The following is a 14,926-nucleotide window of genomic DNA, read 5'->3' as shown; positions in this document are numbered from 1 at the left end:
GGGATTACCACGCCGATGAGTGGAGTTGCTAGGCTCATGACGATTTAGTCGACGTCACGTATTTGATGACGACAGCGGATGACGTATTTTCCGCTTCGCTCAGCGGGCGGTGCGGTAGCAGACGACGGGAACGCCGACAGCAAGGTAGTATTTGTGTTTTATTTCATTACGCGGTAATTATCGTGTACCTCGCCCCTTCCGCTCACGTAGAGGTCGTTATTGGAGGGGCCGGTTCGTTGCCAGCTTTTTCTCTCGGACGTTTTTTTCAAGCTTCGCGGCCACGCATTGACTTTGAGGACGAGAGAAAACGTTCAGCGCGCTACCAAAGCGCGGGTCATTTAGGATGCGCCTCATCCCAGGTCGAGCGTAGCATATGCCACTTTGCCCTCCTCTCCTGTTGCCCAGCGGTGTGCATTCAGTCACGCATCTTTGATCCCCGAGGAAGTAAGCTTTGTTCCAGGCGGCTGAGCGCGCCGACCCGTTTGAACAACGAGACGTATACTTAATGTAGCATAGATAGCTGCACTAGTATATTTGTTTTCTGATAATTATGCTGTGAGTGACATCTAGATTATTCAATGTAGCAGCCTATGCTTCACCATCAACATAAATCAGCTGCCGTCTTTATTATGTTAGAAAATATATAAATACAATATACATATCGCATATCAATACAAAAAAAAAAAATTCCCGTTGGCCTACAGGCGAAACGTGGCTGTCGAAGAGATAAAAGAAAAGCTTAAGAACAGAAAGTTAGGAAAATGGCCTAATTAAACTTAGCTATTGTATCCTTTTTAAATTTCTTAGTTCGATCAGTAATAATTACTTTAGGTGCTTGCATGTACTGTAAACTATACTACAGCGAGGTTAATATTGTGCGAGCGCCACACTAAACAAATGCGAGATATATGTACGACAACGAAGGTTATACGGAGTAAATCGCGGTATTGGCGCGGGCACCTCGCGCCTTGCCATATAATGCATGTGAGTGTGTACACCTACCTGACGTCCCACGTGTCGCGCATACGTCGTCATCGTGAACTCGTAATACACGTACCTTGCCCACGCGCCGTCACGGCTCAACCGCCGTCCAGAACGAACGAGCCGCCGACAAGTAGCTTTCGTGCCGTCCCTCAAAAATGGTCAAGTTTTTCGCAAAGTTCCATCTTCCCAGCTTCCGTAAGTTTTGGCAGCGCTTGGTTTTGGTTTCATTTCGAGCAGACGACAAAAAACGCGCGAGCGCGGCTTCCCCCACACCGCAACTCGTCCCGTCAACTTTTCGCGTCGCTTCGCTGCACAACGCCGCGGATTTGTAATTTTGTTTTGGGCTTGATTTCGCGCCGGTAGTACGCTACAAGGATCGCTGAATATGTAATGTCTCCCGTTCGCCGTTCCTTCAAGCCCTGCGAAATAAGAAACGAGTTTCGTCCTTCGTTTCGCGTTGCAGCCCAGATGTCTTTTCCGGCGCTATTTCTTTTTGTGCTTTGTCGGTGGTCAGAGCGACGTTCCGTCTGCGTTATCAATGGGATCAGCCGGCAGTAAACGGTGGATGATAAGAGAAGAATAGAATCGAGCTGAAGGATTCGCCTGCATCTCTACACATTCGTGGCCACGGTGATCACGGCTTTCTGGGTCGAGGGTGTGTTCGGATAACCGGAACAACTGCCTGTACGCTCGCTAGCAGAAGAGATGTGTCGGATTCTGCTTGAAATGTGACGAAACGAGGACTAAGTCGCTGCATCCTTTCAGTTCTATGAGGTGCGTACCGTTCAAGACTGTCTGCCATGCTGTTCGCGCACGATTTTACATTTGGTCATGAACGAGGCGCGGGTAGACTGGGCACGAAAACACACTGTGCAGTCGCTTTCACTTTAGGCCTAAGGTTGACGCGGAGGCTACAGTTTTGCTCGCGCGTAACGTTTTTTTTTTTTTTCATTGCATGCTTCATGTCCGCACTCAAGATTGAGTGCCCGCTCAACCTTCGACCGAATCGTATGCCGAAGAACTTTCTCAACTCCAGAACTTGCGAAAAAGTTCCGTCGCGCGCATTTCTTCGCTGTGGCGTCAGCTGTTATTTTGAGCATCTGCCGGGGTCTATCTCACTGAGTCACGGCCACGGGTGTGAGCTTTTTCTCTCTTATTTTTTTTCGGTGGCGTCTCGCCGAGGCGACTCGTATATCACGCTGCGCGATTGTTTCAGCCACTTGTTCCCAATAGCACGCAAGACGTCTCGGTTGGGTCAAGTTCGCACCGCGACTGCCGTGCCGGTCGAGCTCCTTGGAAGGACGTCGCGGGAAAGGCGCCGAAATTCCACTTCGTGCTGTTCTTGAGCGAAACAAAAAAAATGTTGTGACTGCAATTTGTGTGTATAGCGAAAATACCGCGCGTTATTTTCATTTTGCTTATAATTTTCATTCAGAAAAGCCGACAGCGAACAACTGTCCAAGCGTTCATGTTTTGACACTTCACAGCTGAGTGCGATTTTTCGCTCGGGCCTTGCAACGGTCACAGTTGTCGTGATAAAAAGCCTTCGCGATAGCCGCAACGCCCGTTTCTTTTATCCGGAGTCGCTTATTTGCTATGGATATAACTGCCTTGCACCAGCTTTCGGTGGCACGTTGCCGGGCGCAGTGCCATGTTTTTCCGAAGTGGCCGCGGTGTAGCTGTTGTATCGGACGGTCTGGCACACACCGCGTCTGCGAAGAAGCGAGAGAATGGCTTCTTGAAGGCGCAGCCTAACCGGGGCTGTTCCTGCTGAGGGTCTGTCACAAGCTACGTTTGTTTTTGTTGCGGTTGGCCGTTTTCCGTTGATTCGTGGTTCGCGGCATATCCGCGAGCGCACCTATTTTGGGACCGCCGCCCCTTCTCTGCATGCCTTGACATTCGCTCCCCTCGTGCCCGCTTCGAAAGCGCTCTTCACGGAACCGTTTCACCTTCGTCGTTCCTCACAATTAAGTGTTAATCGTGCGTATAATCGTGCTTGGTACCCGTGGATTTTTGTTCTTTTGCGGGTCGCTACAGCTACAGTTTGTGACGCCTGCGGTAGGAGTTTCCCGGCCCAACTAGCCCAAGCCACAACCCTAGCAAGCTTTATATTCAGTCGGCTGTTTGCTATGAATTAAAACTGCAGTTGTCACGAGAAACCTCTCACGCCCACGCATATTTGCATATTGACCTACCATCCATTGAAACATAAGCTTCGTACGTTATAATCCCTGTCAAATGTGTATTTATTTGCATCGTATAAAACGCAGTCTACCAATTAAAAGCCCAATGCAAGTTAATCTAGCACAGCTCAAGTACTGCTACTCATCATATTTCATATAGCATACTTCAATTTTGCTGTTCCCATGGTTTCAAAGACTTTATTGAAGGCTGAGAATGTCTGTGACAAGCGTACTGTGTATGCTGACTTTAATGAACAAAAGTTTCAGGCGAAGCCAAATCTCTGGCATGCATCAATGACACTCATTCAATTTATAACCCTTATTTTCTTCATCTACTGAAGGCAATGCACCTTCTCTTGCCGTTCTTCAATGCAGGGAGTCTGGGAATGGATCACAGGTCAGACTCGAAATGGGTCCTGACCTCCAAAGATGGCACAGTCCATCCACTACCTGCAGGGATGATATTCATTGGGCGTCAGGAATGTGACATCATAGTTGATGTAAGTTGGCACCGTTGCATACAAATAACAGAATCTACCTTTACTGGCATTGGCAAAACGTAAAGGTTTACCCCTTCATGCATCTGATAAGGATGGAAAGCTGTGTGAAATGATAAAGGTTGATAAAGTTGTGCAGGTACTTTGCAAATACACAAATATGTGGAAGCTGTTTTTGCTCCTTTCTGTTCAAATTAACCTCTGCACAACAACAACAGTGAGCTTGTACAGATAGCTGTGCTGACTTCAACAATGTTGCTGTACTGTCAGATGCAATAAATTCTGTAACATGGCACTTTCAATCTTTGCTGATTGCTACAACTTGGCAACTCGAAGTAAATCTGTCAACATGATCATGTATTTACGCAGCCAACTCCGCCTGCCAGCTATAGTAGGTACACATCCCACTGCTGGCTTCAAGTCGTAGCTGTTCCTAGATACAGCAGAGATGACTGCTGTGCAGGTGCAGCTGTACTTGACTGACATCAAAGTTTACTTGCATTATATGCCTTATTTTAATTGTATCACTTCATAAAGGCAGGCTGCCTAGTCCAGACGTTGGCCCTAGGTGTGGGCTTTCCTTGTTTACCCCCTGTTGATCAGTTCAAGCTCATGTTCCCATGACCACTTTGACTTGTTTCGATGTCCCGCTTAGCCCTAGCTTAGTTGAATCCGTGAAAAGAGAAATGCGATCGAATCGCTGTATTTTATCAGTACTATAACCGTTGCCAAAGAAAAGTGTGTGCTTAGTATGATATCTGTCAGCTGCAGCCCTGTGTCAAGAAAATCTCAGTTGTAACCAGTGCTTGCGGTGACTGTGTCTATTCCTCGTGTCCTGTTCACTTTGCACTGGTAACATGTTTTGCTATGCACTAGCCTAGCTGGGCATCCTGGCTGGCAGTGAGACAGCGTGTTAACACCATCACTTGCATGCTTTCCTGTTTGCGCAGTCTGCTAGCGTGGACAAAAGGCATGCAGTAATATTCTTCAACCCGAGTGACAAATGCTTTCATGTGAAGGACCTCAACAGCGTCACAGGGGTAAGAACGTGACTTGATGCCTTCCTTAACCCTTTGTGGTCTGATATTTTGTAATGAATTTTTATTAAGTGCATCAGAATAACAAAAGACAGGAAGGAATAAATTTCCGCTGAAGTTTTTGGCAACAAATCAAAGATTTTTCTGATGAACTGCGTATAATTCAATGTGTTGTAAAGCAGCATGTGGTTTTTTAAACTTCTTATTTCACTATCATAATGGTGTAAAATATGATCCCACATTATTTGAAGACCATTTTTGTGTCAACCAAGGCAGGCTATGTATATTAGGCAGCAGGGTCCAAAGATGCAGCTTGGAGGCGTAACCTCAGCGTGATGCGATGCACCGATTCTGCAATATAGGGAAGAGCCATGTTTACCTGCGGCAGGGTCTATAAATTATGTAATTAGCATTGCTGACAGTCGCATTTCTGAGAATAGTTCAGCCATTTATTTTTCTAGGTATTGTATATTTCCTGGAAAACATTATTTCTACAGTGCTCATTGGACCAGAAAGAGGTAAAGGAATACTGACTCAACATTTTTCTTTTTTTTGCATTCGGTGAAGGTGTGAAATCTCTAAAACCTGGAAAAAGTACTGGCGAGTGTCGGAGTGCCCTGAATAATTTGTAGTACTAGTTTCTACGAACCAGTTTGTGAGGTCATGAGGTGTATGCATCATGACATCACAATACATTGGCTTGCTCAGTTTCTGCGATTGCTGTGGCTGGAAGATGCAAGTGCGGCTAGGAGAAACATGTGTAGTACTCGTTAAATTCTTTTAGGAGCAATATCATCATACGTGGCTATATTCATACATGGCGTAACAAGGCTTGCTAATTGTCATGATGTCTCGATGTTGATGATGCCAGGTCTGGCATTTCAAGACTAACTAGTTTCAGGTTAAAATATCTAAGTGTTTTTGGACCTTGGACCTTTATACATGATCACTGTGATTGTTTTGCATGCTAGAAGCATGCAACAGTTTATAGCTTTGAATGTGTGAGTACTCCTTCAAACACTTTGGCTGTAGTGAAGTGCAAAACTTGAGACTCCTTCTCTTTCAGACATACCTCAATGGTGTCCGAATACCGGAACAGTCTTACGTCAAGCTCAACCATTTGGATTCTCTCCGCTTTGGTTATGATATCCTTTTTTTGTGTGTGTAACCAGTTACTAAGTTGTGGAGAGTCTACCTGGATGTTGGCACATGTGCCAAGTCCCTCACGCCATATTTATTTTCTCAAGTGCATAAAAATTGCCCTTTGAAACACACATCAACCAACTGTATGAACATCCATTTCAGTATTTCAACACTTGCAACTTTAGCAGAAGCGAGATTGAACTGGTAACATCAGTTCGTGATCTGCTGCCGTGGCTCGTGGCTGCCATGCTGTGTTGCTGAATGCGATGCTGTGTTGCAGCTTGCAGGTTCTATTCCGAGTTTCAGTAACTGTATTCCAATGGGGGTGGAATGCAAAATAATTGTTCTTAGACTTAGCTGCACATTACAAAAACCTCAGGTGGTTGAAATCCATATGGAGCCTGCCACTATAGCGTCTTTCATAGCTAGTGTATTGGTTTGGGACACTAAATTCCACAATTAGAATTTTGGGTTACTTGCAAAATATAAAACACTATGTCTTGATGTAACGATTCAGTTATTGTGTATTGATACAGTGACGCAATCTTGTCATTTGAAAAGACGTCCACTAGGGTCAGTATCAAGTCTTGTGAATGCAATTACGTAAAAGGACTACTGAAATGCCTAGTCACACTTTTAGCAGCATGACCTTGACTACTCTGGTTTGTCACGGCATGAGGTGTTTAGTGTCCACAAAACTACTGACCGTGCAGTGCCTTCGGATTCTGTGTCGCCCAAGAGGACCACGCCGGCATTTGGCGATGGAGATTTGGTCATAAGAGAGGCAAGTTGTGGCTCATCTTTATCGCACTCTATTCCGCATGTCACAATTAAAACTAAATCTGCAGTCTGTGGGGGTTTATAATTCTGCATCACCGTCACTTGATTGTCACTTTCTTTTTGCAAACCTAGCTGAGCGTTGCAGCATGCAGTGTAATGGATCTTACAAACTCACTTGTAGCATTTACTAAGAAACTGGTAGCTGTCAGATCAGTAGCTGCTTGACTTTAACTTGCAATGGAAGTCATAGGTGCATACTTAAAATATGATTGCTAGCCAAACTTCAGAAAAAAGTATACATATTTTTCTGGCGCACTTAAAGGGACACTAAAGTGAAAAATGATTTCTTCTGCATCAGTAAATTACCTTTCTACAACACCACTCTTACAACGATGAGACGTTTGGTCAGCCAGAAAAAAGCGCAAGAACGAAATACAGGTGGCGACGCCTACGTAAGTTCCAGCACCTGGTGGCTGTGACGTCATGGATTTTTATGGCATCTTCCAGGGCCTACTAATTATATATAGCGGTACAGATTGACTACATTGTGTTCTAAAGGAACCAAATATTAAACATGGCAAGTTTTGGGAACCTTTACTCAGCCAACATGCCCAAATGCGAAAACATACTTTGGAATCCCTGACGTCACGCTGACGTACCGGCGCTGGGGTTTCGGCATGAAATTCAAATACTAATACTTGGACCTTCATTTTCTCATCTAATAATCAAGCTATATTTTTGAAATGACTGCCTGCAGGGTTCTGAAACAATGCTTCATTAGTCTAAACTGATTTATTGTTTCGCTTTAATATCCCTTTAAGGATATGGTGCAGAGTATCTTGTTCATTCTATGCTCTTTCCTTTTTTGCGCGTTCTGTATTTGTCATGCATTGGTCATCCATGCCTTGTTGAAGCAGTATAAATATGATACAGGCATTAGTCCAGAAATGTATTCAAGCAATAGTTCTTGTTTTATTTTAACATGCATTATCTGCGTACACACTGTATTTATCATTGATTTATTTTTACAACCCTATGTAATGCCCGTATGGGCCTTTAGGGTACAAGAAAAAGAAGTGTTGTTCCTTCTTTTCACTCAGGACCCATGCCCAGTTTGAAACGCTTTCTCAGCTTTCTCTGATGCATCACATTGGTGATGTGGGTTTTGGCTTAACAGTGAATCAAGCGAGGCAGCAATGTTCTATATGCCTCCAGTGTGGCTGTGGACCTTGCAGTTCCTGTATTGCTGAAAATAATTGAGGGTGTATCTTGTCCTGCAATACTTAACGTGTTTCCTACATTTTTCTGTAGTTTGATTTGGTCTGTGCTCTTTCTACACGACCATAATTTCTAGTGAGGCCTTCTAAAGGTAGTTTTTCCATGCATCTGCAGAACCACCACCATCCAGTTGCTCACATCTGCAATAAACCCTAATGGCTGACTCCACAGATGTTGGGGAGTTAACCATATATCATCCCGTTGTTACCATTTATGGGATACTGGAGATGAACCCCAGTGTTGTTAGTGACATCCTGTGATGCAGTGTTCAACCACAGTGCATTACAAATGCTTTTGTATTGTATGAGTGTTTGCGTAGATAAAAGAAACTCCGTACACACTCTGCACTGATATGCAACAATGTGGGCTCAAACAGCTAGTAGCCCTGCAAACTTTTAATACAGGAACTCTCTCACTGCTATTTGTTATATAGTGTCGTGTTTTGAAAATGCCTGCTTTATTTTATTATGGCAACGAGGGCAGTTATCTTCTTTAAACATGAATGTGGTGTTCTCATATTTGTGCACTGTGTACATTTATAAATATATGTGTGATGCCACCTTTACGACAGCAGTGAAGTAGGACATATCCATCATTGCAGTCATAGTTTTGTGTGCCCTGTTAGAAATCGGCATGAGGAGGTGTCGCTATGGTCAGTGGTGCTGCTCACCTCTATTTATTTCTTTATTCATTTTATTTATTTAGTCATACCTCAGATACCCCATTTGGGGTTTTACATGAGGGGTGGGCATATCTAGGTCATATTTTCAATGAATGCCTTGCATGATGAATGACTGAAGTGGTGCACTGCTTCAGCAGGTAGATGATTCCAGTATCTCGCTGTTTGAACGAAGAGTTAAGATGAGCGGTGGCATGAGCTGGAGGGGGATAAACAGCCTTTGAATGGCTATGACGGGATGAAGTGCGATGCGCAGGTGTGATGTCGGTCTGATCTCAACATCTAAGGCTCTGCTATTGTATATTGCTAAATGATGTTAAGCATATGAACAGGCAAACACTCTAGTTCCGGGTGTTCTTTTTGTATCATTTGTGTCACACCATATAAATCTAAACTAATCTAAGCAGCAGTTTTTTTGTTGCTGACCTCAAGATGTCTGCTGAATGCAGGATTCCAGTGCCAACAAAACATTCTCCCGAGACAGTCCAGCTTCCGACAGCTCCGACAAGATGCAGCGCTCTGGTAACATGGCTCAAAATACGACATTCTTGTGTGAAAGTCTGAGTCGGGATGCACCGTCTCAGTTCGGCAGTTCCTCGCAACCTGCGGAAGATGTGATACCGCATCGGATGAAGCTCTCTTCACCTTCGAGTTCTGCAGAATCTGAAGCAAAGCCTCTCTCTTCCACGGGGATGGCTCAACGGACTTCTCCTCCCCTCACCTCAACTCCCAAGGAACCCTCGCCCCCAACCTCGAGCCCTCGCAGCGTGGTGGCGACCCCGCCGCTGTCGTCCCCTCATACGCCTGCTGCATCTGCGACCCCCTCCCCCTCAGTGTCTGATCCTGCCAGCCCGCAGAAAGCATCTTCGAGTTCTCCATCCAGTGCTGAGAAAGAGGCATCTCTGTCATCCCCTGTGATGCAGGTGCGGTGTGTGGATTTGAGCTAAAATTGTGCAAGTCAAAAGGACAGATAGGCCTTGGTGTGGATTCATAGCCGATTCAGGCAGCACTACAGGATGAGGCCAAAGCAGAGAACCGACAGAACACTGTTCTCGTGGCTGAATTTTTTTTTAGTGGTAATAGGATGCACCACCACACTGACAAAGCTATTCTGTTGCAAACCATTGAACAAAAAGCAAGAGAAGTGACAGCAGAAGCCTTACACATTACTGATTTTGGTAACAAATGTTTCAGCAAGCCATCAGCAGCTCTTCCATTGAATGAAGTTAAATTCTTTTTTTTAGTTGTTTGCTGTGTGCTTTAATTGACTACGATGTTCCAACATTTGTCAGATATGCCTAGATGCTGTTTTACTCATTGTGCCACATGTTCCTCCTTAAGTCCTTGTCACTTGGGTTTGATTATGGTGCGTTTGCCAATTTTGTTGTCCATAAGCATTTGGTCATTCGCCATGGTGGGCCAGTGGCTTTTGAGGTCGTGAATTCTAGCCAAACCATGGTGGCCCGACCAGGCTTGCCCTGTCACTTTTCTTCTCTTTTCTTTGTCCTATTTCACTGCCTAAATTTGCTATGAATTTCGCACATGTCACAGCAAAACACACTATCGAAGTTTGGGGGCAAAATGCAAAAATGCTCATGCACTTAAATTTGGGTGTGTGTTGAGAAACCCCAGATGGTCAAAATTAATCCAGGGTACTGTACTATGGCATGCCTCATAATCAGATGGTGGTTTTGGCACATAGAACCCCAGTTTTCAATGAGAAATTTACTTGTGAGTGAAAAGCTTGCCTTATCACTTTTCTCCTCTTTGTCTTTGTCGTGTTTCACTGCCTGAATTGGCTATGAATTTTTCACATGTCACAGCAAGACAATCACTATCAAAGTTTAAAGACATTTTGCATATGAGATCACATAGAATCTCAAATCTATCCCTGCATAAGTGTGATTGTCGAAGGCTTTTCCTGTCTGCTTTAGAATTTTCTGCCATGCTATACATTGTGGTCTTTAAAAATTCACCTCGTATATTTAGTGGCAAAATGGTTTCTGTCCACAGTGTTTCCCATATGGTAACATGTACTATCGGCGTCACATGAAATGAGAGCAGCAGGAAGCACAACTGAAGCTATAGTGCACGCCATCCAGTCATTGCCATTGACAGATGTGCACATGTGGTTTGACCATGTTCTGCGATGATGCTTACCCTGTTTGTTTCTGTTCTGGCTCTTATCTGAAAAAGCTAGAAATGAAAAATAAAAGAAAACTGAAGTTAAAATATCGCAGTATAAGGCAAGTGCTATCGCTGAGTGCGGCGAAACTGTATGTGTTATTTGCGTCAAATTAAATGTGAACATTGGTGCAGCATGGCACAGTTTGCACAGTCATCATTACTGTGCAGTCATCTTTTCTCGCTTTTAAATAACAGGACCACAACAGAAACAAAAATATTGCAGTTAGAGGGAACATCATTGCTCAGTGCAGTCAAACCGGAAGTGCGCGCCTGTCAATAGTGATGACTGAATGGCATGCACTATACCTTCAGCTATGCTCTTCGTTGTTCGCGTTTCATTTGCCGCCGATAGTACAGTTGAACATCATTGATGCAATCCCTTTTTGTACGATATTTCGGCACCATTGCTCGTGATCTAGAACACAAGAAATGACCCAGTGCTTCCTTTCTTCCGGTTAATACAGTCTTGGAAAATAATCTTCCGATACCAATGTTCACTATATCACATGTGAAAAAGCTGCTAGACACGTGGTTTCCCGTTCCGGTACCAGCAAACAGTTTCCTACAATAATGACTGGAGGGAAGTCTGGCACTGCAATCGTTTAGCCACCATGAAAATGATGGGTAGTACACGGATTTTTCATCTTCGTGCTTGTGAATTCAGTCATTGTTGCTTTTTTTCAAAGCAATCTATACTTTAAGTGCAGAAGGTTCTGCAAACACGCACAGTCGCTACTAGTTGCAGTGGTTCAGCCTGTTGAGGCGACCAAAATGTGCCAAATGTCGCAGTGTGCTGTCCTGCACACAAGAAATTCATAAGGGCGTTCTATGCCACTTGTCGATGCATGTGTCCGTGCCGTAATGGCTTCAATGTCGGGATTTTGTGCTCGAGGTCATGTGTTCGAATCCTGACATGGGCCATTTTAGTACATGTATTGTTTAATTATTTATTACACATTGTACACATATTACACATATTACAAAGTTCTACTCAAATTAAGGACGACGCAACGAGCTATGGAAAGAGGAATGATAGGTGTAATGTTAAGGGATGAGAAAAGAGCAGATTGGGTCAGGGAACAAACGCGAGTTAATGACATCTTAGTTGAAATCAAGAAAAAGAAATGGGCATGGGCAGGACATGTAATGAGGAGGGAAGATAACCGATGGTCATTAAGGGTTACGGACTGTATCCCAAGGGAAGGGAAGCGTAGCAGGGGGCGGCAGAAAGTTAGGTGGGCGGATGAGATTAAGAAGTTTGCAGGGACGGCGTGGCCACAATTAGTACATGACCGGGGTTGTTGGAGAAATATGGGAGAGGCCTTTGCCCTGCAGTGGGCGTAACCAGGCTGATGATGATGATGATGATGACACATCACTTCGTTGAAAATGACAAGTTTACAAAGTCACGAAAGCCATTTGAAGCAAGAAGGACGAAGTTTGGCCAAATCCATGTGCTAACCATCATTCCCATGCTGACTGAACCACTCTCAATTGCAGCTCTCATAGACACTAGCACAAGAGTTCCCTCTAGTAATTATTGTCTGAAACTCTGTGCCAGCATATCTCCTCGCGGGTCGTTGCACGTCACCATTCACACCTGTCGCCGCCAACCCACTGCAATAAGCATCTTCACCTATCTGTTTCATAGCGCATGTTGCATAGTGCCATTGGAAGCATACTGCATGCTTTTAATAGATGCTAACCAAAATGTGCCGCTGTTCCCTGCTACTAGCAATGTGAAGTGAGCGGTGTGCTTCGCTCTGGCAGCGTCCTATTTTGTTGCCCCCCCAGCTCAATTTAATTTTGGTTTCCCATCACTCTCTTAAAGATACATCACACAATGCGGGTCGCTCAGAGCCCACAAGCTTAACATGTCTCAGCGTCTTGTGCTGCAGCAGTTCTTGTTGTGCGGGCACGTCAAAACTTACCGCCAAAATGAACCTGCTGACCAAGGCCGAATTCGCGGAGCGCGAACGTAAGCTTGCCGAAGCTGCAAAAACAATGTACGTCTCGGGCCACTTGGGCCTCACCAGAGCGGCTTGTGTTGGTGTCTTGTCCTGCAGTGATTCGTGCAATGCTTTGCGTAACGTAGGCATCAACTCCAGTTGAGTTTGCTGCATTTTTTAGTGATTTCATATTGTACGTTTTCCTGGTTAAGTTTTTTTTCTTGAATTTTTTTCCAAAACATACGAACAAGATTTTACCATAAGTATTATAGTAACGTATGCAGTTCATGTTGCATCGTTTCTGTCATCATTATTTTCTGCTATCAAGATGACATAATTTTTTTATGGCCAATACAAGTGGTGCAATGTGAAAGCTGTAGAGCTAGTGCAGTCATAAGAATATATAATTCAATGCATTTTATTGTCAAGTAACTTACTTGCAATGCTCTCCACGTAATGACTTCTTCATCCCCTATGACTCATTTATAGAGTTCGTGTTAGACTGAATCACATAGCCTTTTGTGTTTTGTTTTTGCTTAGCGTGTATTTCTTTCCGGTCACGCATGTAGCTAGAGTGAAAGATTACTCTATCTTCTGTGGAATTGCCTACTAAATATGAAAAGCAGCCTACAAGCTGTGTCAATCCATTGGTGAGAGCAATGCTCTGTTTGGTGTCGCCATGCCCAGCGTCAGATTGTCATACTGGACTTACTGCATTCCATGTCTGATATGATCGGGGTTGGTTTCAAACGGTAACCATGTTATGCTCGCTTAATCTGCTTGCTCTGCCTCTTTGCCTTTCTTTAGTTTTCTCTCTCCATTGCTCTGCTTAAGGGAGACTACAGAGAAACGCTAAATCAGTTTTGGCTGATACAAGTATTTCAAACCTTTATTTGCATTAATTTCACAGTATGTTAAGCCTCAATATAACAATTTATCAGATATAAGGAAGTAAATAAAAAATTATCCTTGCTATTACAGTGTAACAGACATTTATATTGGATATAACGAAGCTATTTTTGTCAGATGCGACTTTGTTATAGCAAGGTTCGACTGTATTAAGTTAATTATTTGAATAGAAAATGAAGATGCAAGTTCCAACAATTAAACTGTGCCGAAATCCCCATCAAGGTACGTCGCGAATTTCGAAGTATAAAATTGTCCTCTATTTGGGCCATTTTGGCTCAGTAATAGTTCTTGCAGCTTGCTATGTTCAACCTTTGGCTCTTTTAGAATAGTGTAATCCATCTTGACCGCTAAAATTGGCTAGGCCCAAGCAGATAATGTAAAAATCCATGACATTGCACTGAGATGGTGCGGACAACTTTCTGTGGCTATGAAAGGGAAGCTACGGAGTCAAAGCATGCACAAGTTAGAGTGTTCTGAAAAAAGTCCTGTGTTTTCATCTGCGTTAGTTTAAGCTGGGGAACAGAAAACAAACACCTTATTAGCAGGTTAAATAGGACAAAACACACCACTGAATGTAAAGGTTTACTTATTTTGTGGCTTTTCCCTGCTGCGTCAATTCAGCGAGCAACGAAAAGCACTGTCAAATGGCAGAATATTTGGCGCGGTAACGTGTAGAAGCTCCGCCCATGTAGCTTTTCCTTCATAGACACAGAAAGTTGTCCGCGAGTACAGTGCTGCCAGTCTTTCGTTCTTGCATTTTTTCTGGCTTACCGAGCCTCTCATCTTCTTTGATTATGTTGAAGGCTAATTTACTAATTCGTCAGCAGTAATCTGTCTCTGTAACTCGGTACTAGGTTGTGTCTGCCCACTGATGCAAATGATGGCAGAGATTTTAGGTAGCTACAGAAAATAAGCCACCATTTTTATGGGATCACTTCTGTTCTATGCTTGCCAGAAACCATTTTCCTAATAAAAAAAACAAAAATATTGCATCATATTTTGGTAGGACTCCCTGATGATATTGAATTGAAAAAAAAAAAAGACTTTATATCAAAGGTAGATTTTTGTCAGTCTAGAATGACCAACAAGAGAGTTTGTGAAGGTGTAACATGATACACAATTGGCGAAAGTCTCCTAAACACTTTTGAAAAACCTGAGCAGGCACCAATATGCGATACCTAAGTTGTTTTTCAATGCCATGGCATTTCGTATCTCTTGGTAAGTCATTGGTTACCTAGAGATGTTTGTTAATAGCTCCTGCAGATATTTGCCTAAAGTAGCATGCTTGGCATATGGCCTG

At 43.6% G+C, this 14,926-nt stretch overlaps 1 protein-coding gene across 7 annotated transcripts in view; it reads left to right on the top strand.

Annotated features, from left to right (window-relative positions):
* Positions 1-4: 4 nt before the first annotated feature.
* LOC135904335 (centrosomal protein of 170 kDa protein B-like) overlaps positions 5-14,926 on the top strand; it is a 31,121-nt gene continuing 16,199 nt past the window's right edge. For 2 of the 7 annotated variants that reach the window (XM_065434955.1, XM_065434954.1), the window contains exons 1-6: positions 1,932-2,121; positions 3,543-3,667; positions 4,615-4,704; positions 5,768-5,846; positions 6,516-6,628; positions 9,031-9,504. In XM_065434955.1, coding sequence (XP_065291027.1) covers positions 1,947-2,121; positions 3,543-3,667; positions 4,615-4,704; positions 5,768-5,846; positions 6,516-6,628; positions 9,031-9,504 — 1,056 coding nt within the window. In that variant the 5' untranslated portion in view covers positions 1,932-1,946. Of the gene's footprint in view, positions 145-1,046; positions 1,180-1,415; positions 1,759-1,931; positions 2,122-2,610; positions 2,761-3,542; positions 3,668-4,614; positions 4,705-5,767; positions 5,847-6,515; positions 6,629-9,030; positions 9,505-14,926 lie in introns of those variants that run through there. The other 5 variants (XM_065434956.1, XM_065434957.1, XM_065434958.1 and 2 more) reach the window with 5 other exon arrangements.

This window comes from Dermacentor albipictus, chromosome 7, assembly GCF_038994185.2.
Source record: "Dermacentor albipictus isolate Rhodes 1998 colony chromosome 7, USDA_Dalb.pri_finalv2, whole genome shotgun sequence".
NCBI lineage: Eukaryota > Metazoa > Arthropoda > Arachnida > Ixodida > Ixodidae > Dermacentor > Dermacentor albipictus.
Note: the sequence above shows the minus strand (reverse complement) of the source record. Positions and strands in the feature narration are given on the sequence as shown.